Genomic DNA, 24,181 nt, shown 5'->3' on the forward strand with positions numbered 1-24,181 from the left:
AAACATTTATGATTCCTGTTTCACAAATGTCCAAGTTTCTTTCCTGAAACTACTTTTGAAGTTCTCATTATGGAATGGGAAATATTTATTTGAAAGCTTACTTAATCATATTAAAAAGAGAAAATATTATTTTAAAAAAGAATATAACCTAGGATTTTTAATCAGAATTATGACTATTTTACAGGTTAAAAATCTGTTTATATAAAGTACTCAATTTTTTGCTTTAGTGTACTGAGCTCAGATGAAGATGTTTTCTGAAATATCAAGAATTTTTCTAAAGTTTCATTCATATAGGCAAAAGAGAATCCACATAAGCCTACTGAGAATGGAATCTCATTCAGGAGCTAATCTTTTTCATAATATTTCTATTTTCTTAGTAAATCACAAAAAGAGCTGAATCTAATTCATCAGTCTACTTCCTAAGACCCAGAAGAGCAATCCTCCCAAATTGTTGGTGATGTTTTACTTAGGCTAAACTTCATAGTATTCTCATCAAAACACAGAATATTTTAGAGCGCTTGTGAGTGCTCACTCAGTCTTGTCTGACTCTTTGTGACCCCATGGATTGTAGCCCTCCAGGCTCCTCTGTCCATGGGATTTCCTAGGCAAGAATACTAGAGTGTGTTGCCATTTCCTTCTCCAGGGGATCTTCCCAAACCAGGGTCGAACCCTGGTCTCCTGCATTGCAGGCAGATTCTTGACTGTCTGAGCTATCAGGGAATTAAATGTATAGGGAAAGAAAATATAGTTGAGTAAAGATATATTCTGTTTATAGAGGAATAAAGATATTTAGAGGTAGACTTGCAGACTAAGAACTTAAATGCCACAAAGTGAAGAACTTCTCTAGTTTGAAAATATTTAGGCCAAGAGGAAATAACTTCCTTTTTTTTTAGTTAGCATTTGTCACTTTTTAATATACACCACATTTAATTGCAAACACTTTTTAAGTCCCTTGTAGTACTGAATATTCTGCGAGAATGTTCAGATTTGTATCTTCTTTCTACCCAGCAGCATTTGCATATATAATGAAATTGACTTGGGTTTTTTGTTGAAGAATTTCAGTGATGATAGTGACAGGGAAATATCACATTTTAAAATTTTACTTGTCTCTTATTTCTCTTTACTGTGTAGTGGCAAACATTGTAATTTCAGAAAAATCGATTGAAGAAGATTCCTGTTAACCTGTGCCTTAATTTAATGACACAAAAATAACTTAAATTTACTTTTATTATAACTATTATTAATATAGTCAATTCCCAATTTTCACTGGAGGATCACCCCCACCCCTGAAAAAAACAACTTAGCTAAAGGTATACTTATAATAAAGTACCGTGTTTATTCAAAGGGAACAATTTAAGCATTTTTATACTTTAGGTATTGTTATTGGGTTAAATAAGAACAGAATATATTTCCATTTCTAGATACATTACCTTTATGCTCTAGTATCTGTGATTCTGATAAAAACTTGGAAAAGGCAAATCTAAATAAAAGTAAATCATACCATATTTAGATAGAAGGTAAAACTAAGTATAAACCATTTCACTGATACATTTCAATATAACTATTTTAAAATGTAGATAATGTACCATAGTATAATCTTAAAAATCAATTACTTTTTAATCTTCTCTTCCAGTATTATAACATTTGTTATTTATTAATAAAGCTTATTATTTTGTGACTCTGTAGAGTTCAGGTAAGAACACAACCCCAGGAAACTGTTGGTGACTATTTTTTGGTTTTTTTAAACAATTGACTTTCACCAGACTTACCAGTTTCAGATATAAAGCTTTAAACTAGTAAATTCGGAGGGGAAATGTTAATATGGCAAAATGATGAGCAAATGTTTCTCTTTCAAGTTCAGTTCCAACTGACAGAGCCCCAGGTGATCTGCGGGCCAGGTAGGGGTCAAACCCATCCCCAGCCCACATTCACATCTGAGAAAGCAGAACCACGCAGTGGAGCCTATCCAAAGCATGGAATCCTGAGTATTATTGTTGTTTTAAGTCACCAAATTTTAGAGTGAGCTTAAAGGAAGCAATGTTCTGCCTCTTCCAAGGCAGAACCTGGCTCAATAGAAGGTTAACACAAACAGCTGAGCTTCTGTATTTCTCCAATTGCCTTTATGTTGTATTTTCAACTAGAACGTAAGTTATTCAAGGTCCCAGTTATTGTTTTTTTTTTTTTTTCCTCATGTGTCCCAGTAGTATTAACACAATGCTGGGCACATGGGGCTCTGATTATCTGAGGTTCCAGATTGACTCATAACAGGCTTAAGGAGCAAAAGGGTTCTAAGGGGGTGTCTTCAGATATAAAGAGGAATTAAATACAGGGCTGCAGTCCATGGGGTCGCTAGAGTTGGACACGACTGAGCGACTTCCCTTTCACTTTTCACTTTCATGCATTGGAGAAGGAAATGGCAACCCACTCCAGTGTTCTTGCCTGGAGAATCCCAGGGACAGGGGAGCCTGGTGGGCTGCCATCTATGGGGTCGCACAGAGTCAGACACGACTGAAGAGACTTAGCAGCAGCAGCAGCAAAGACAGGGAATTTGATTAGATTAATATTAATGACCAATTAAAATACATCTGTGTATATATATATATTTAATCTGGATTATCTGAACAAAGGAATTCAGAGTCACATAAAGTTTTTTTTGTTTGTTTGTTTCTAACAAGCTAAAATAAATACCAATTTTAGTTAGGAACATTGTCTTCTGTTAGAAATTTACATGTGGAATTTGTGAAAGAGAAGATAACTAAGTAAGTAAGTAAATGAATAAGTAAAATGGAGAGTGGGGACTGATTGCCTAGACTATGCTGTAAAAGCATAATAATCCCATGGGCTCTACATGTACTTCATGTAGGGAATAACAGGTACACCCATTCACTGTGACTAACCATGGTTCCCAGAGTAAGTACTGTTTGCAGGACAATTCACTTGAATAACAATAATGAGGCATGGTTCAAGTCAGAATCCTGGATTTATAAAACAGAATGATGATATGTCCATTTGTGATCAGGACTTGTTTATTTTTTTAAGGCACAAAGAAACTGGCATTTTTTAAAATATGAAGGATTTTAAATTTTTTTTAATTTCAAAAGTATCTTTGAGATATTTTTAACTTTTTAATTGTTAATAACTCTATCTACAAGACAGAACATATATTTAAATATTAATAGTTTTCCAAAATCTTTTCCTTCAGGATCCATCATTCCCAGCAAACCTCTCCCTGTTTTGTGCTTCCCAGAATTCATATTTCTATGCTTCAGAATGGCACTTGCTAAGAGACAAAAAGGAGATTAGAAAATTATGCAGGGTATAGAAGAGAGTGCGAATGTGTATGTGTATGAGTGTGTGTGTGTGTGTGTTGAAGAATTATGTCCCGTCCTCTCCAGATTCCGAAGTTGCACTTGTGTAAAATGAAACGGTAACTGGTCTTTAACTAAATGACATATTCAGACATTATTTATTAAATATGTTTACATACTCTTGAAATGAAAGTAATTCACAGAAGCAAATACTGCAGCACGAAGCTTTACTCATGTAGTCAGTCAATATGTACTGTTCAGATACATTTTAAAATTATAACGTAAGGAGCTAAGAGCATGTGTCTTCACACTCATGCACATCTATGTCTTCATCAGGTGAGACAGGAGGGAGAGAGAAGTGGGCAGCAGAGGGAGGGGAGGGGACCTGGAGCGGGAGTGGGATGTAAGAGAGGACGGAAAGGAGAGAGGGAGAAAGGACCCTCCTGGACCCGCCGTCCTATCCTCCCAAGCTTGTGGGCATCACCTCCAGTTGTAACAAAGAGGTGACCATGGCGCTCTTTCGATTCTAGACAGGCTGACACAGCGCGTGCTGCGTGTCTGTCTGTCGCCTCCTGCAAGTCCCCCTTCCTCCAGGAGTTAGGAGCCCCGGATCCCGGGAGTGCCCCCACTCCGTGCCAGGCACGCAGGTCCCTTGGAGACGCGGCCACAGGTTCGTGTGTGTGCGGTCAGGGCCGGTGGCGCATGCCGGCGCCGGGGAGAAGGGGGAGGCCTTCCCGCCGAGACCAGGCTCGACCCCCGCTCGGCCTGGGGACCGCGGGAGGTGCGTGCGAGGGCAAAGGGACAGGTGGCCCCGCTGCGACCCCGAGCGCTGCGCGCGGACAAGCGGGGCCGGGGAGGCGGCGGCACCGCGATCTCACCCGGCCAAGGCGCGGGCCGACCTAGGTAAGCCGCCGGGGGCTCCACGGTGTAGCTCCCGAAGCCGAGGCCGAGAGCCCCAGCCTCCGCCCGGCCTCGCGTCGCGGTCCCGGCCCTCCCCCGAGTTCGTCGCGCACCTGGTCCGGCGGCCTGGGCCCCCCGGGGCAGGATCCCCGGACTCGGTTCGCCTCCGCGCCCGCCGGCACCACGGAGGAGCCCGAGGAAACCCCAAGACCAGGCGGCCCCCCGCGCCCCGCATCTCCGGTCTGGAGCCTTTGGTGTGAGGCGAGCTGGGGCGCGGGTCTCCCGAGGGGTCCAAAGTCGCGCGAACGGCCGGGGTGGAGAGAGGAGACCTCACAGGCGAGAAGCTGGAGTCCGGGTCCGGCGGCGGCGTCGCCCTGCTCGGCTTTTTCGCGTCACGGCGAGCTTATATAGGAGCTGGCGGCGGGGGACTGCCCTCCCCGCCCGCCCGGGCTCCCGCACGTGGCCGGCACAGCCTCGTCCCCGCGCAGGCGGGCATCAGGCGACGGCGGCGGGAGCAGCGCGCGCCTCTGCCACCTCGCCCTCCGCGCGCGCGCCCCGAGAGCCTAGCTCGGCTCGGGCGCCACCCTCCCTCCTCGGCGCGAGGAGCGTGAGAGCTTCGCCTTCCAAGTGCGGCGATGTTCCTCTGGGCTCGTTCAGTTGCCGGGAGAGGATGCTAACGGGAGCGCCGGGGCGTGAGAGCGTCGCCGAGGAAGAGGAGCGATTGATGGGCAGGGCCCGCACTTGGCGGAGGACCGCAGCCCGGGCGCCGCGCGAGCACAGACGGCGCGGCGCCTCCGCCGACCTCCGGAGCCTCCTGCCCCCGGGCACCTGGGTCGCCAAGCCGCTGCCCGCCGACGAGGGTCTGCGCGGCGCGTGAGCGCCCGGGAGTTCTCGGACCTCTCTCCAAATAGCACTTCTGCCCGGGACACCGTGTCTCCCGGACCGCCGGGAGCCCGCCGGCGCGCTGGCCACCGAGGGACTTGAACTTGAGTTTAGGTGGCTTCTCCCAGGGCGAGCGCAGGAGGAGACGTCCTGGGAAGACGAGAAAGGTGATGTGCTGGGGTCGAGAGCGAGCACTTTTCTTCCTGCCACTTGCTAGGGCCGAGCCGCTTCCCACGCAGACCTCCTGCCCGCCCTCTCCTGCGCAGCCCAGCCCTCCCACGCCGAGGGGGAAACCCCAAACCTCCCGTTTTCTTAAGTATCCAGCATGCTATTGACTTTTTCATAACTTACGATTAGTCTTTGGAAGGATCATATTTACTCCGTGGCTTTTTACTGGAGGTCGATAGACTTAATGATTTCCTCCTTGGAGTCATTGACTTCTGAGCCAATAGCTAATGCCTTCGTCATAGTTTTCTGGGGGGAAACTAACTTTGCGTTGCTTCTGCCGATGCCTAACTCCCCTTCAATCGTGCATCTTGGTGCTGAGCACGCAGCAAAAAGTTTTTAGCTTCTCCTCAGTTTCTGGTGCTTTGGATTCAAACGAGAGTCGGGCAGGGAACCATCTCCTGTAACTTTTCTTCTCTGTTACCATTTGCGATGAAGAGGAAACAGAAGAGATTTCTGCAGATGACTTTGTTATTCATGGTGGCTTTAATTTTCCTGCCCAATATCGGTCTCTGGTCTCTATACAAGGAGAAGCACCTGGTGAAATCCCCTGAGCCCGGGGAGCCGCAGGTAAGTGCTGCGCAGAGAAGGATCCCGGAGGGGCAGGAGTCTGGAGCCGGCTACCTCAGGCAGGTGTGCCGAGTTTCCATCAGTTCCCAGGTCTTTGCAGAGCTTTGATTACAAGCCTCTAGAGACTTTGGGGTTTAAGCAAGTAGTCTTTTTAAGAGCGCGACCAATGACATGGGTGAAATGCAAAATAAAGGGAAAAAGCAGGATGAGAGGTCAAAAGGAAGAAACAGCTCCTCTCCGTTAATCTAGAGGTTACATGAGGGGTAACTGCTTATTCGTGAAAGGAGATGTATATATAGTACAGGTTTAGTTTCAGAGATTTCTGTTTGCTTCTCCTGGAGTTTGTGTGTCTATATTAAAGTGAACTGGGCCGATTAAATCGTGAAACTTGTGAAGTGGTTCTCAAAAACCAAGTTACAGTTTTCTATATTTTTGCTTAGCAACAGCTTTTTTTTTTTTTTTTTTTTTTGCCATGCATAAAGGTAAAGTCTCTGTGTCTCCTGCCCTGTTGCTAAGGTGCTGTGTGGGGTCTTCAGGCAGTTACTAAGGAAGTCGTTCGGTTCGGTTTCACAGTCTGGTGGTAACAGTTTGCTGCTAAAAGCTCTCCTTCATGTCGGAAACACCATATAGTGGAGTTATACGTGTATACATACACACACACACCACATTTATGTTTTACTTAATATGCAGGCTACTAGTGGGTGCATGGGTCATATCCTAACATGGATCAAAATAACTATCTTTCTTAACGGTAAAGCAAAATATCCTCTCCAGAACACTGGTGAAATTCAATATAGTTAAATTCTTTGCTTACTAATAAACTAGCTTCTGCCATTAAACTTTTAACAATAGAATGCGGCCTTTTTCATGATATGGATATAACACTTCTTCAGTTAGTCCTGTGCATCACCTTGGAGTGGGAATAATCTTAATTTCATGGGTCATCACCCATGTACACTATGTACCTTCCACAAACAGAAGGTGCTTAAATTGCCCATTTGTGGATGACAGTATTTATTACTGACAATTAAAATATCTGCTCTTATACTTAACGAAGTGGAATTTCCTTTTACACAGTGGGTGGTTAGTTGTAAAGTATATGGAGGTAATCTGCTTTTTCATTATGACAAGTAAGCGTTACCAGTCTCTTACATGTTAAGGATTACTAGTTGTTTATGAATTTTGGTGGATTGGAATTTTGAGGGAAAATGCTGACATATTTTCATTCCGTTGTTGATCACTGTCATCCTTAATAATAGGTGAATGACTTTGATTTGAAGTATATTCTGTTTTGTCATTCCAATAAAAAAAGGTTGATACTTTGAATGTGAAACTTTTTTTCCTATATAGATCATTTATTTCTCCAACCTTAAGAGAAGCTGAATGTTATTAATATTAGTAGTTAATTATTAAAATTAGCTACTTTTATTAAAATTTCCATTCCAATATTGATAAAATGACAACAAAATGATTTTTCCTTGCATTCGGTTAACAATAGCTCTTTGAATCATTTGCTGGAATAGCTAACATAAAGCTCTAATTAATCTTATTAATGAAGTATTTACAACTTTCCCACCAGCTCCATTGATTTTGACCCTTAATGAGAATTCTATTTGTTCAATGGCATAAAAAAATAAAGTGTGGCAAACCAACTCTCTTTGCTTGTTATTATAATCTCTATAACGGTTTTCTTGTTCCTGTTTCTTTGGTGGTGAAAATGATGTTTAATATCAGGTAAAAAATTAGTGGATATGAAAGGTATGGAGCAGCAAGAGAAGGGACTGTTTCTCAAAGTTTTATACCGTGTGGAATAAATAACCAAGATTGCAGGGGATCCTGTGGCATTCCAGCTGGGCAGTTTTAAAACCAAGAATAAACAAAAGGCAATTTGTGCCATGAAATGAATGCCAGTTGCATACTTCAGTATGTTTTAAACTAAAAAAAAAAAATAATGATTTCAAAACTAATGCTTTCTTACAGATACAAAATTAAGTTGAAATGTAGAAACTATCACTTACTGAAAGATAGAATTCATTGTAAAGCAGTAAAAGATAAGCCTTCATTGCTTTTATTCTATTATTAAATCTAATTGTAAAGAAAATTAGGGTATGTTGACATCATTATACAAGCATTGATAAGTAAGAGATAAGCCATATGTAAAAATGTATTTATATGCATATTATGTGTATATATATATATATATATATACTTGACCAAATAAAAATTGACTTGTAATGATGAATTAAGCATGTTTAATATTGTGATATAATATTTGACTAAGGTATCCACATTTCAAAGTAAGTCAACTAAATACATAAGTTTCCAGTTAAAGTATATAACTTGACTTGTGCTATTTAAATTTAGTAATTTAGTAATTTCCTTTACAAAGCATTTTAATGGTCAATCACTAACTATTCTTCAAGACCCATCTGTTACTTTAGTTATCACTTAGTTGTGAAATGCTCCAGGTAAGGATAATGTGCAGCTCATTGGCCCTGGTTAGCACTGAAGGGATTAAGACCAAGTCACATGCTGGAAGGACAGTCTGGTTTTGCAGCCATTCTGTGGGAAAGGGCAGTACAGCAGTGGGAAACCTTCACATTTTAAACAGTTTCATTTATAGTGGCTTGCAGGAAAATAATTTCTAGAAATACAAAATCATGGAATGGATGATACTTTTAAAGTGAAGATGATCCTCCTCACTTGTATTTTATCAGAGCACATCATCAATAGTTTGTCTGTCTACCACTCAGTATGAATGGCATTGGTATGTTCTGAGATAAAATAAAGGGAGGTAAATGAGAAAGCATTGATAGAAACTGTGCATTGTCAGGATGTTTAGTATTTTACACATATTTTCTCAAGTATTCCATACTGTTACAAGTTAATCATTTGTATTTACAGTAATTTCTGATTTAAAGTAATATTTATAATCATTCTTATAATATTTAAATATTTGCCCCATCTATGATGCAGAAAATATATGAAAAAAAAATCCCTAAATTGTTCATCTAAAAGGTTTACCACCCACTTAACTAATGAGGACCAAAAAAAGTAGTTATAATAATGGAAGACTTAAAAGGCTAATTTTATTGTTTGGGCTCTGCAAAATGGAATCACGTTACAGAAATAAACATTAATCTTTTAAGAATTTTAAGATTATATGAAAATTTTATAAAAATCAGGATTTTATAAAATATTTTATACTTCCTGCTTATGTTGTTAAATTATCAATGATAATTATGTTATTTTTAGTTGAGTTCTATTTGTTGCTTTTTAATTTTTATTAAGATGATTTATACATGGTTTAGACATATATACATTTACTTTAAAATAATTTATTGGTAATGAGTTTTATATTCAGCTGAAGTGATTACTCTATGGTTATTGTACAGTAATTCTTAATTTCTTTCTTTTTGATTTTGTATTGCTACTCTTCTCTGGTTTCAGTTGCATTTGAATTAAGGTTATATATTTAGATCTTAATTAAGCCGTTCCTTAGGATGTTAATTAGAGCAAAGCAATATTTTAGAGCAAAACTACTGCATCTAGCATTATTATACCTTTCTTTTTAATTATTTATGCAAGTATAGATAAAAAGGGCCCCCAAATACTTTCTTTCCTTAAATACAATAAAGAGATTAATATTTTAAAAGCAGCTATAAAGTAGTTCAACAACTAAGTTGAGATGCAACTCAATACTCAGTACAAGTGAAAAATAATTCAAGAATATTCAGAATATGAAGGCTTTGCAATTTTTGAAATAATGATTAAAACAAAGATCAAAATCTCAGAACTTTAAATCACATATTTTCAGAATTGTTCAGAATGATTTTAGAAGTGTACGTTTGACCTGGATTTTTTCCCATGAAGTAAACCAAAAACAACACTGAACACCTCAGTTCAGTTCAGTTCAGTCGCTCAGTCATGTCCGACTCTTTGAGACCCCATGAATCGCAGCACTCCAGGCCTCCCTGTCCATCACCAACTCCTGGAGTTCACTCAGACTCACATCCATCAAGTCAGTGTTGCCATCCAGCCATCTCTTCCTCTGTCGTCCCCTTCTCCTCCTGTCCCCAATCCCTCCCAGCATCAGAGTCTTTTCCAATGAGTCAACTCTTCACATGAGGTGGCCAAAGTACTGGAGTTTCAGCTTTAGCATCATTCCTTCCAAAGAAATCCCAGGACTGATCTCCTTCAGAATGGACTGGATGGATCTCCTTGCAGTCCAAGGGACTCTCAAGAGTCTTCTCCAACACCACAGTTCAAAAGCATCAATTCTTCCATGCTCAGCTTTCTTCCGGAGAAGGCAATGGCAACCCGCTCCCAGTACTCTTGCCTGAAAAATCCCAGGGATGGAGGAACCTGGTAGGCTGCAGTCCATGGGGTCACTAGGAGTCAGACACAATTGAGCGACTTCACTTTCACTTTTCACTTTCATGCATTGGAGAAGGAAATGGCAACCCACTCCATTATTCTTGCCTGGAGAATCTGAGGGACAGGTGAGCCTGGTGGGCTGCCATCTGGGATCGCACAGAGTCGGACACGACTGAAGCAACTTAGCAGCAGAAGCAGCTTTCTTCACAGTCCAACTCTCACATCCATACATGACCATTGGAAAAACCATAGCCTTGACTAGACAGACCTTTGTTGGCAAAGTAATGTCTCTGCTCTTCGATATGCTATCTAAGTCACTTAATTTGTAGAACCTTCCTCTTTCTTAGTACTTCAGAATTTCTATATATAAAACAGGGCTAATCCAACTTTTGCTATAACAAGGTACATAAAGTCCTAAGATCACATCTTGGCTGTTGAAACTATTGTGAGGTAACATTTTGGTTTTAATCAAATCCACAAGTAAATTGTACTCCACAGATATGAGGCTTTATATATATCTATATCTATATCTATCTATATATAGATATAGACATATCTATCTATCTATCTATCTATATGTCTTTCCTGAAATTTCTCAGCATCTTTGTCCAACTTTACTAATATTAATTAGCACCACACTTGTTGGGATGGGGGGATTCATCTTATTGGCAAGAATTTTTTCTGTGGTGTTTTAAACTTATCTTGTGATTTGAAGATATTAGATGTCTGGAACTGAGTGTATGCAGACGTACTCATGCTTTTGTCTGTCACCCTGACCATAAAGCTTGAAGAATGTCTATGTTTCTTCTCCAGCAAACATCTTAGATATTGGAAAAGCTAAAAAGAAAAGAAAAGTACAGAAATAAGAAAGTAAAGTTTTCACTCCTCCTGCCCTCAGTGTATTATCAACACACTAGGTGTGAAGTGATGCATTCATTTGAGCCATAATGTTCTCAATTAGCTAAGAAGTAGACTTTAAATTAGCATGCAGAAGGACCTTTTCTTGAATTTATGGAAATATCCATGCTGACTTGCTCCAGTATTGCACCTCACAGAGTCCTGTAACAAGCGCTTTAATTATTGACTGTGACCTACTGATCTGGAGATGATTAGTTCACCAACTTGCCCCCTAGGCAACGATGTTGAACAGAATCTCCTGTTCACAATCTGGTTAAAAGAAAAAAGAGAGAGAGAGATCGTTTTTTTTTTTTTTTTTTTTTCTTCTTCTTCTCTCTCTATGTGTGTTTATTTTTGAACAAGCTGTGCTGAATCAATTAGCCTCCTATACATTTTATTCTTTCTATATAAGAAACCAAATCAAGGGTGAAATACAGAGGGAGAAGGGTGAGAAAGTTTGATGTTTTAGTGTTTTCGAGAAGATAATTGAAATTTGTGTGTGGAAGTTTTGTCAGGAGTTTCCATGACAACTTGTAGAGAAGTTTGTAACAACATCTCTCCTTGGAACACTTTATACAAATGATAGCCAGCGCAGGTACCTCCAGGATGACCTGAAAGAGGGAGATCAGACTTAACAATAGGGGAAGATGGTGTGAATGTCCTGTCACCCCAGGTCAGGATGTATTTGGTCCAGCCTCTCCTTCACATTTGCTTGGCATGCTTGGAAGGATGAGGCAGGACTTTTGGCTCTTAAAAGCATCAGGCACGAGCATGTTATTCTTCTCTTTCTTTCATGTTCACATATGTGTTTACTGAAGTGCTATTACAGAGTCAACAGTGCAGATGTGCAAAGAAATAGAAGGTTCTGGAGACCATCAGAAAAGTGAAGCCAGACTCTCATAAATTAAGTACTTGCTCTCTTAGGACGGCAGTCTGTGACCCCACAGAGCTAGTTGATCCTAAATTAACTCAAAATATAGTGGGGATGCTTGAATTGTGGTCATTGTTGTTTAATTGCTAAATCGTGTCTGATTCTTTGTGACCCCATGGACTGCAGCCTTCCAGGTTCCGCTGTCCGTGAAATTCTACACGCAAGAATACTGGAGTGGGCTGCCATTCCCTTTTCCAGGGGATCTTTGCCATCCTGGGATTGAACTCGCGTCTCCTGCATTGTCAGGCTGCTTCTTTACCATTGAGCCACCCAGGAAGCCGGAAGTTCGAATAGGCGGCCAAAAAGAACAAATAAAAAACATTCATGCTGCTGAGAGTATGTATGTATCCAAGCACAAAAATATCTATACTGGGTTTATTTAAAGTTGAAAGGAAAGGACAGGTCCCCAGAAGTGTCAAGCCGCAATGACCCTCAGCATCCCCTAATATGCTGATGTCTGTTACTACCAAACTCTAACATGGTGGCTGGAAAGAGGGTGAACAGAGAAAGGTATTTTTAGGGTTTAAGGTAAATCCCATTAGTTTTCCTCTACTTTTCTACTTCCAGTCTAGTGGGGAAAAATGTGGACTGAATTGGCAGTATTCTCCAATTAAATGTATTCATTTCACATACTTATTTAGCAACACACATACACACGTACATGAATTCACACACATGGTCTCACTTGTGAAGAAAAAATAAATCCACCCAACTGTTTCATTTTCTACAGTTTTTTACTTTTATAACTTCTTGCTTTTTCCATTGCTTTGAATCTGAAAAAAAGAAATTCATCAGCTGAGTTTATGTAAATGTTATTAATTTAATTCTAGGAAAGTATGGAGAGAAGGACAAGTGCATTTGTCTCTAGAAGTACTTACATCATCTTTGGCAAGTGTGAAAATCACCATAAAGATTTAGCCTTTGAGAGCTGCCCAGGTGGCTCAGTAGTAAGACTCCACCTTTGAATGCGAGAGATATAGGAGACATAGGTTTGAGCCCTGGGTTTGGAAGATCCCCTAGAGAAGGGGGCATGGCAATCTACTCCAGTGTTCTTGCCTGGAGAATCCAATGGATAGAGGAGCCTGGTGGGCTACAATCCATGGGATCGCTAAGTGTTGAACATGACTGAGCACACTCGCCATGCAAAGCAATGTGAAAGTCACACAGATCATAAATAGTGCAATTTATCATTATCCATTGATGTTAGCAAGGAAGTTGTACCTGTCAGAGGCCATGGTGGTGCCTATCATCTCTATGTTGTAGGGAATGGTGTATCTCAGTGATGGTAGAGAAGATCCATTTCAAATTCAGTTCAAGTTCTGAAATCCTCATGGAATGTTACTTCATTCCATTGAAGTCTAGAAAGCCCAGAGTCAAGAGATTTTATTATTGATCATTTTGATCTTTTTTTTTAAATTTTATTTTATTTTTAAATTTTACATAACTGTATTAGTTTTGCCAAATATCAAAATGAATCCACCACAGGTATACATGTGTTCCCCATCCTGAACCCTCCTCCCTCCTCCCTCCCCATTCCATCCCTCTGGGTCGTCCCAGTGCACCAGCCCCAAGCATCCAGTATCGTGCATCGAACCTGGACTGGCAACTCATTTTGATCTTTTTTAATACAATAAAATGAACAAATTGTCAGGGCTGCCACCCAAGTTTGAGTGAATTTCATTTTCTTTTTCCTTAACTGTGATAGATCTTCTCAGTAAGAGAATCCATTTGAACTTAATTTGTGGAGAAATATCAGAATTTCCATATTGTCTTGTTACCTTTTGGTAACCAGTGCTAGTTACAGCACGTAGCACTTTAGACGTTTCACGAGTCATGTTCCTCTGCCAGTTTTCTCTAAATCAGGTGCAGACGATATCTTTCTTGTGTTGTTATTTTTGGTGGGGATTAAATGCTCAGTATCTTGAACACCATGTAATAAGGGTTAATGAATGTAGATTATTGTTATACATAGTATGAGCGTTTGTAAGCAATCATTGCCTTTAATAAGATAACTAGTGTTTGCTTGATAAATATTTACAGATGATTTGTCTTTGCAAGGCAATGTCAAGGCAGCACAACAGAGCAATGACTATGGTACAGGACTTGCCATGGATTGTTAAATCTGGCAGGGAGATCTTTTGAAGAAACACATAAACAGGATCTAGAAAATAATAGAAAAAAATTTTCGCATAACTTTTGGTCCAGTATTTAAGGACAAATTGTTAATTTTATTTTACATGCAATTGTTTATTGCAAAACAAACAAACAAACAAACGACTAATTTTTTGGTATATTGCGTTGAACATTATTCTAAAATTTAAGTTTTTAATAAAAGAGGAAAAAAAAACAGAGAGCAATGTTTCTTTATAGTGACCACTATCATTTGCTATCGGAGAAGGCAATGGCACCCCACTCCAGTACTCCTGCCTGGAAAATCCCATGGACAGAGGAGTCTGGTGGGCTTCAGTCCATGGGGTTGCTGAGAGTCGGACACGACTGAGGGACTTCACTTTCACTTTTCATTTTCATGCACTGGGGAAGGAAATGGCAACCCACTCCGGTGTTCTTGCCTAGAGAATCCCAGGGATGGGGGAGCCTGGTGGGCTGCTGTCTACGGGGTCGCACAGAGTGGGACACGACTGAAGTGACTTAGCAGTAGCAGCAGCATCATTTACTATAACAAAGTCCATGCCTGGCTTGCCTTGTGCCTCAGATGGTAAGGAATCTGCCTGCAATGCAGGAGATCCAGGTTCAATCTCTGGGTTGGGAAGATCCCCTGGAGAAGGAAATGGCAACCCACTCCAGTATTCTTGCCTGGAGAATCCCCATGGACAGAGAAGCCTGGTGGGCTACAGTCCGTAGGTTCACAAAGTATCAGACACTACTGAGCCAGTAACACTTTCACTTTCACATGTAAGCATTTTTTTCTACATTAATTACAAGTCAGAGTTTGAGAACTGCTTTTGTTGTTTAAGTCTTGGTCTTGAGAGGTAATAGTTATTTTGAAGACCAAAAGTTAAGAAGTAGAGTGGAAACGATTCTTAACTATTTCAGTTAACTACAGAAGTACTTTATAGAGCTACTGTTTCCTTCAGTAGAGTTAGAGGGATATAGAAAGAAGCATAGTGCATTGTGCCCATTCTTAATTTTCTCAGTAGTGAATTGGAGAGATACAATATCTATTCATGAAAAAAGCAAGCAGTGCCTAGTAGCATTTTCTGTGTGTGTGTTTGTGTGTGTGTACTGTGCTTTCAAAACAGAAAAGGACCAGAATGATCTGAACTCCTGGGACAGTCCTTCATTGCTCCAGGGGGTGAATATTTAGCCTTGTCATGTTATGAAAACTAGACAGGGTTGCGGTTAGGCTGAGGAATAATCAAATACTTCAGGTTTATATGCTGTTTTCACCACTTTCCAAAATATATCCTCTTGGGCAAGACATTTTACATCTTTGAACCATAGTTCTTCATATGTTGGCTCAGGTAGAAACTCTTAAAGGGGTAGCAGGGGGATCAAATTGGATTAATATATGCAGACTGGTACAAAGTAAACACTCCATTTTGGGAAACTTAGCAAATAATATTGCTGCCTTTTTCTCAGTTTTTACAATATTCACTGAAGGTAGTAAATAAACATACTGTTGTGTACATCTAATAAACATGTACTAAGAAGAGGTGGCAAGAATACACAGAAGAACTGTGCACAAAAGATCTTCATGACCCAGATAATCACAATAGTGTGATCACTCACCTAGAGCCAGACATCCTGGAATGTGAAGTCAAGTGGGCCTTAGAAAACATCACTACGAACAAAGCTAGTGGAGGTGATGGAATTCTAGTTAACCTATTTCAAATCCTGAAAGATGATGCTGTGAAAGTGCTGCACTCGATATGCCAGCAAATTTGGAAAACTCAGCAGTGGTCACAGGACAGGAAAAGTTCAGTTTTCATTCCAATCCCAAAGAAAGGCAATGCCAAAGAATGCTCAAACTACCACACAATTGCACTCATCTCACACGCTAGCAAAGTAATGCTCAAAATTCTCCAAGCCAGGCTTCAACAATACGTGAACCGTGAACTTACAGGTGTTCAAGCCGGTTTTAGAAAAGGCAGAGGAATCAGAGATCAAATTGCAATATCCACTGGATCATGGAAAAAACAAGAGAGTTCCAGCAAAACATCTATTTCTACTTTATTGACTATGCCAAAGCTTTTGACTGTGTGGATCACAATAAACTGTGGAAAATTCTGAAAGAGATGGGATACCAGACCACCTGACCTGCCTCCTGAGAAACCTATATGCTGGTCAGGAAGCAACAGTTAGAACTGGACATGGAACAACAGACTGGTTTGGAATAGGAAAAGGAGTACGTCAAGGCTGTATATTGTCACCCTGCTTATTTAACTTATATGCAGAGTACATCATGAGAAACGCTGGGCTGGAGGAAGCACAACCTGGAATCAAGATTGCCGGGAGAAATATCAATAACCTCAGATATGCAGATGACATCACCCTTATGGCAGAAAGTGAAGAGGAGCTAAAAAGCCTCTTGATGAAAGTGAAAGAGTCGAGTGAAAACATTGACTTAAAACCCAACATTCAGAAAACTAAGATCATGGCATCCGGTCCCATCACTTCATGGGAAGTTGATGGGGAAAGAGTGGAAGCAGTGTCAGACTTTATTTTTTGGGGCTCCAAAATCACTGCAGATGGTGATTGCAGCCATGAAATTAAAAGATGCTTACTCCTTAGAAGGAAAGTTATGACCAACCTATATAGCACATTAAAAAGCAGAGACATTACTTTGCCAACAAAGGTCTGTCTAGTCAAGGCTATGGTTTTTCCTGTGGTCATGTATGGGTGTGAGAGTTGGACTGTGAAGAAAGCTGAGCAGCAAAGAATTGATGCTTTTGAACTGTGGTGTTGGAGAAGACTCTTGAGAGTCCCATGGACTGCAAGGAGATCCAACCAGTCCATCCTAAAGGAGATCAGTCCTGGGTGTTCACTGGAAGGACTGATGCTAAAGCTGAAACTCTAGTACTTTGGCCACCTCATGCGAAGAGTTGTCTCATTGGAAAAGACTCTGATGTTGGGAGGGATTGGGGACAGGAGGAGAAGGGGACAACAGAGGATGAGATGGCTGGATGGCATCACTGACTTGATGGACATGAGTTTGAGTGAACTCCTGGAGTTGGTGATGGACAGGGAGGCCTGGCGTGCTGCAGTTCATGGGGTCGCAAAGAGTTAGACACGACTGAACTGAACTGAACTGAACTTAATAAACATATGAGTGAAAGTGAAAATGCTAGACACTCAATCGTTGACAACTGTTTTGTGACACCATGGACTGTAGTTTGCCAGGCTCCTCTGTCCATGGAATTCTCCAGGCAAGAATACTGGAATGGGTTGTCATTCCTTTCTCTAGAGGATCTTCCTGACCCAGGGATTGAATCCAGGTCTTCCACATGTCAGGCAGACTCTTTACCATCTGAGCTACCAATAAAGATATTATAAAACATTTAAAGTATATCACTACTGATTTCAGTTCAGTTCAGTTCAGTCACTCCGTCATGTCCGACTCTTTGCAACCCCATAGACAACAGCATGCCAGGCTTCCCTGTCCATCACCAACTCCCAGAGCTTGCTCAAACTCATGTCCATTGAATCTCTCATGTGGTCCAACCATCTCATTCTCTGTCATCCCCTTCTCCTCCTGCCTCCAATTTTCCCAGCATCCAGGTCTTTTCCAAGGAGTCAGTTCTTCACATGAGGTGGCCAAAGTATTGGAGTTTCAGCTTCAGCATCCGTCCTTTCAATGAACATTCAGGACTAATTTCCTCTAGGATTGACTGGTTTGATCTCCTTGCAATCCCAGGGACTCTCAAGAGTCTTCTATAACACCACAGTTCAGAAACATCAATTCTTCAGTGCTTAGCTTTCTTTGGGGTCCAACTCTCACATACATACATGACTACTGGAAAAACCATAGGTTTGACTAGACAGATATTTGTTGGCAAAGTAATTTCTCTGCTTTTTAATATGCTGTCTAGTTTGGTCACAACTTTTCTTCCAAAGAGCAAGCATTTTGCCTTTTTACCTGCATTTTACCGATTTCCCTACCCATTATTGATAAAATAGATGTTTATCAGAGACTCTGAGGCAAATAAGTGATGAAGAAATAAACCTGTTTTCAGTAAGCTTATGATCTATTAGCTAAGAAAAGGCGTGTATAATGCCTATCATATAGGGATAGATTAAATTCTTTTTTAAAATATAGCTACTCTAGTTATTTTGAGCCTAGTTGAAGGGAAACATATTTTAGGGAAAATATGTTCTTGTTTGATATGTATGTTTGGCCCTAAGTGTTTTCTGTACTGGTTTCACCCTCCAGTGTTTCACTGAGACAGGTACTTCTGTAGAACCAACTTTACAGTTAAGTAAGGTGCAAAGACAAAATTGGAGACTGTGCCCTCTGGGTCCATAAAAAGAGACAATGATGGGCTGTGTTAACAGCCACATAGTTTAAGGCAAGTGAAGACTTTGAAAAGGTGATTGGGCTTGGTAGTTATTTGTACTCTTCGGGTTGTAACACAGAGTTGTAGAGGAACAAACAAAATCATAAAAGATTAAATGGAAAGACAAACAGGTGAGAGTTATTGGTGGAACTGGCATTGACATGAAGGGTTGAATGTGAAGTCGTGGTTGGCAGGAGACGGTGGAAGTTAAAAGAAGGCTGGTGCAGGGAGAGTGAGGAACTGGTCCCCAGGGGGGATGAAGGTGATGGCAATGATCAAAAGGAGGAGAGACACAGAAAAGATTGTTTGAGCTTAATGGTAAATTTAGAGACTGTGCTTTTAATAGCTTTGAACCTCTTGGTAGAAGGTCTAAGAATTTTCCTATGCAGTTTTCTTACTGATTTGGAGAGGTAATTAAACATTTGTAAAATATTCTGTAAAATGGGAAGTTATATGTTTATAAGGTGGGCTTCCCAGGTGACACTAATTGTAAAGAATCTGCCTACCAATACAGGAGACGCAAGAGACCTGGGTGTGAGCCCTGGCTCAGGAAGACCTCCTAGAGAAGGGAATGGCAGCCCACTGCAGTATTCTTGCCTTGAGAATCCCATGGACAGAGGAGCCTGGCGGGCTATATATATATATATATGTATAGTCCATGGGGTCGCAAAAAGCCAGACACGACTAAGTGACTTTCACTCACTCACTCATATATATATACATATATATATACTTATATATGTATGTACATATGTATATATATATTATATATGTATGTATTATATACATATATATGTATAATTCAGTAATAATGATTAAAAATTGAGTATTGAATGAAGATGCCAAAAAACATGCAGCTACTTGACCAATAAGACAATATACCTATTAAAATAAATGCAGATAATGACCAGACACACAGAGCAAAGGAAAAAAGCTAGGCCTTAAGTATTCTAAGTTGGGTGATGGGTCTGGGGTGGAGGATATTTCAAGGGTAAGGACCTAAAAGTCTTCAGCTGACAAGAATTTCAAAATAATATAAGAATAATAAAAGTAATAAATTGATTATGAGAAAAGCAATAATAAAAATAATAAAAGATAATACATTAATAATCAGGTTAAGGCAACACTGACTGAGCTCTTACCATGTGTAACATGCCATATTAAGCTCTTCTTAAATAGTCACAGTAATCATGCCCTATGTAAAACTGCTATCCTGCAGTATAAATGCAAGGCAATTTCTTTAAAATTTATTGAGATCATACAATGTTTATTCTACCAATACACACTGTTGGGCTATGTATAATTTCCCATATAATGCAACTACATTGTGAATAGCCTGGACCATAGCAACACAAAAAATTATGTATTGACACAACTGTGAGAGGAAATGTGTATAGTAGTTAGGGGTGCAGATCCCAGAGCCATGATCTGCTAGTTTTAGTTTCAGTTCTGGTACTTGCTCTCTGTTTGGCCTTGAGGAATTCAGGGTTAGTATTTCTCTTCTCTGAGTCTTACAGTTCCATTTCCAAATGGATGTAAAAATACTACTTACTTGGCTGAGTTAATGTGAGGGTTAAATAAGTTAAGGTGCATAAAATGCTAGGAGACCTGGATTATACATAGCAAGCTATTTTATTATTTTTATTTATTTTCTTTTTTAATTGAAGTTGTACACTGTTATATGGGTTTCTCAGGTGGCACAGTGGTAAAGAACCCATCTGCAAAAGCAGGAGATGTGGCTTCACTCCCTGGGTCAGGAAGACCCCTGGAGAAGGAAATGGCAACCAACTCCAGTATCCTTGCCTGGAGAGTTCCATGGACAGAGGAGCCTGGTGGGGTCCATGGGGTCATGGAAGAGTTGAACAAGACTTATCAACTAAGCAACAACAAACTGTGATATAAGTTGCAGATGTATAGTATACTGTTTCACAGTTTGTAAAATTTATACTCCACATGTAGTTAGTATAAAATATTGGTTATTTCCCCACCTTGTGTAGTACATCCTTGTAGCTTTTTATACTTGGTAGTGCATCCCTCTTGCCCATCTACCCTTGCGTTGCCCCTCCCAGCTGCCCTCTCCCCAGTGGTCACCGCTAGCTTGTTCTCTGTATCTGTGAGTCTGTTTTTGTTATAATCACTAGTTTGCTGTATTTTTTAGATTCTGCATATAAGTGATATAATACAGTATTGTCTTTCTTTATCTGATTCACTTTAGCACAATATCGTCTAGGTCCATCTGTGTTGCTGCAGATGACATTATTTCTTTCTTTTGATGGCTGAGTAATATTCCTTTGTCTATATGTACCACTTCTTCTTTATCCATTCATCTGTCTATGGACATTTAGGATGCTTTCATATCTTGGCTATCGTAAATGATGCTGCTATGAACATTGGGGTGCATTTATCTTTTCGAACTAGCAAGCTGTTCTAAAGGGTCAACTATTATTACCTGTTAGACTCTAGAGAATCGAGGTCAGATAAAAGGAAATGCATATCCCTAGATCATCTCTTTCATATACCCATCATAAGGATATAAATACTTTTGTGTTCAAAAAATATTTGAAGCACCTTTAACTTCTTTTGCTTTTTACTCTTTGTAGCCCATACAGAAACAATACAGTTGTTACTTTAAGAGTTTTCATAACTTAAACCAAAGCCTTAAACAGCCCCATGTGTCAGGAGAAAACTAGGTTTCAACAGGGATATTAGTTTTCCCAGCATATTCATCAGCACCAGTGCTCTTGTGATGACCTTGTTCCCATGTTTTCCATGCCTTTCTCTTCATGTGGTGTTGATTTCTCAGTGTGTACTCGGCCCTCAAGGGATAGAAAATATTTTATATACTGTATCATTAAGTCAGTCTAAGCTCCCAAAAGAGGATTATCTAAAAGGGTCTCTGGGGGTAAATGTTTTATTATTTTACGTAATTGGAATTTAAGGTGGCTCAAATGGTAAAGAATTTGCCTGCAATGCAGGAAACACAGGTTCAATCCCTGGATCAGGAAGATCCTCTGAAAAAGGAAATGGCAACTCACTCCAGTATTCTTGCCTAGAAAATCCCGTGGACAGAGGGGCCTGGTGGGCTACAGTCCATGGGGTCACCAAGAGTCTGATGTGACTGGGCATGCATGCAAGCACACTCTGGTTACTTCTGATAGTAATGTTGAATCAGAAACGCCATGAGTGAGGCTGCTGCAGACAAGAACAGAGGAGTCACTTGAGGAGTAAAATGCCCCCTCAGTCCATCTTCCAGCTTCAAGAAAGGACCTTCCTGGAAACAAAGGAATTGACAATGGTGTAAAACCAGGAGGTGTGGGGGAATGAAAATGCTCCAAGTCCCCAGCTGAGTGAATTCTATCATTTTTTAGACAGTTTAACAGTGTGTGTGTATAGACTCAGTTGTCTCCAACTCATTGTGACCGCATGGACTATAGCCCACCAGGCTCCTCTGTCCAGGGAATTCTCCAGTCAACAATGCTGGAGTGGGTTGCCGTTGCCTTCTCCAGGGAATCTTCCCGATCCAGGGATCCAACCCAGTCTCCTGCATTGGCAGGTGGATTCTTTACCACTGAGCCACCCGGGAAGCCCTTTGTGTAAGATTAATAACTGTGTATTGGAACTGTGTCCCCTCTTCAGTTCCTTAGAAACTTGCAAATTTTCTTCCATGAGCTGAAGGAAATTGCAGGGTCTGCAAGATGCTCAGTGCTTCTAGCTGAAGATCTTGAGTTCTAATATGTGAAATATGGAGGGAAAGATAAACACCAGGGGCGGCAAGTGCTCTTATTCAAGAAATGGTAGAAATGCAAGCTATTATCTCCCCTTACTCACCCCACCCCCACCTTTTTCCTGCTCAGAGCCTCCTGTCTTCCTTTTTTCCTTGTGAAAATTTCCTTAAAAAATGCATGTAGGCATTGGTTCCATCAATTATTCATTCTGTGAATGAATGGAAGCCTTGAAACACTTAAAAGAACTTGAGTCTTTTCCATCTTAAAAACAAGTTCTCTTGAGCCTACGTGCATTTCCAGTTTTTGAAAGGTGTGAGATGTGAGAAGTACTCTTTTAGCTCAAGGCTTCTGCTGTTTGATCTTTCTTTGTTGCTGTTGTTTTGTTTGCAATTCTGAGGGCTGCCGCCTCCTTCCAAACTATATAATCAGAAAGTAAATATTGCTTAGCTGTATCTCCCCAAGGGAATAATCTTTTGTAAGACAAGTACAGACTGGCACAATGAAGCCAAAACTACCACAAAAGAACTGCTCTCTGCCACCCTGTTTAGCTCTCTTCCCTGTGTTCCAGAATTGCCTTTTCCAACCTTTTCTTCCCTCTCAAACCCCCCAAGCTCCACTTTTCTTATGCTCAGCAGACAACCTGGCCTCATTCTTCACTGAAAGCATGCAATGTTCATATTGAGAGAACCAAGATTTCATGCCATAAAATCAGATAAAGTACCTGCATTATTTGCCAGTTCCCTTCATGTCTCCTGTCACCGAGCAACGATATCCCAACTTTAGGATAAATGTGAAAATTCTATCCAGATTGTGACTCACAACTTTTATTTCTTCTGGAAATTTCATATATTATGTTGTTTTTTTTTCCTTCTCATTCATTTGCTTTTAGCCTTTTCTTCTTTGATCCATCTTTCATATCAGTACTGCTTTATCTAAAGTAAAGCAAAGGACATATCCCTGGATCACTAATATCCATCACAAAATCTTGACTTTGCTTGTGAATTTCTAGAAATACATGTGTGTTTGCCAAGATGCTTCAGCCATGTCTGGCTCATTGTGACTCTATGGACCATAGCCCGCCAAGCTCCCCTGTCCATGGGATTCTCCAGGCAAGAATCCTGGAGTGGGTTGCCCTGCCTCCTCCAGGGTATCTTCCTGACCAAGGAACCCATGTCTCTTATGTCTCCTACCTTGGCAGGTGGGTTCTTTATCACCAAGGCCACCTGGGAAGCCCCTTCTAGAAATGACCACTTGAGATAATAGATTCTATTTTGTGGACAGTGTTTGGAGTTGACTCCGATATCCTAAATTCATAGGTGTAAGGCCAGTGAAAGAAATAAAAGCTATGCTTTTGAATTAGATAATAATAAGCATATGATGCCTCCAATTCCTGAGTTTCTGCTTCTTCTACATACCTCAGCTGAGTCCAGCTCCTCTGTTGTATCTTAACTGCTTCACCAGCATCACAAGAAATCTCTTGGTAGTTAATCCTGAAAGCACTTCTCAATAGTCCTGTTACTTGAGAGAATTTAACTAAATGATTTCTTACATTAAATGATTTAAACATTAAACACTCATCTTCATCTGAAGATAAGAGGTGATGGGGTGAGGGCCTTGAGCAGAAAATGGGCTGGAAAAAGCAAGGTTAGAAAACAGGAAAGGAGGCTGAACAGGAGAACATAGTGCTTCCTGAGGAGTAATGTCAGTTTCACTGTGCAAATGCCCGTTTTCATTCTCCTCTTCCTTGCAGCTCATCCCAACCACCACCTGCACACAAACACACTCATCATTGTCCTTAGCAGACTCCTACTTCTGTCTTTTTCCTGAAAGTATTCTCTTCCTCAGGGTCTC

The 24,181-nt window shown here is 40.6% G+C and overlaps 1 protein-coding gene across 1 annotated transcript in view; it reads left to right on the forward strand.

Moving 5' to 3' along the window:
• The first annotated feature begins 5,747 nt into the window (after positions 1-5,747).
• The window catches only part of GALNTL6 (polypeptide N-acetylgalactosaminyltransferase like 6), a 1,476,265-nt gene continuing 1,457,831 nt past the window's right edge, over positions 5,748-24,181 (forward strand). Inside the window, exon 1 of the mRNA XM_025281307.2 lies at positions 5,748-5,885. Coding sequence (XP_025137092.2) covers positions 5,748-5,885 — 138 coding nt within the window. The remainder of the gene's footprint in view (positions 5,886-24,181) is intronic.

This window comes from Bubalus bubalis, chromosome 3 (assembly GCF_019923935.1).
Source record: "Bubalus bubalis isolate 160015118507 breed Murrah chromosome 3, NDDB_SH_1, whole genome shotgun sequence".
Lineage (NCBI taxonomy): Eukaryota > Metazoa > Chordata > Mammalia > Artiodactyla > Bovidae > Bubalus > Bubalus bubalis.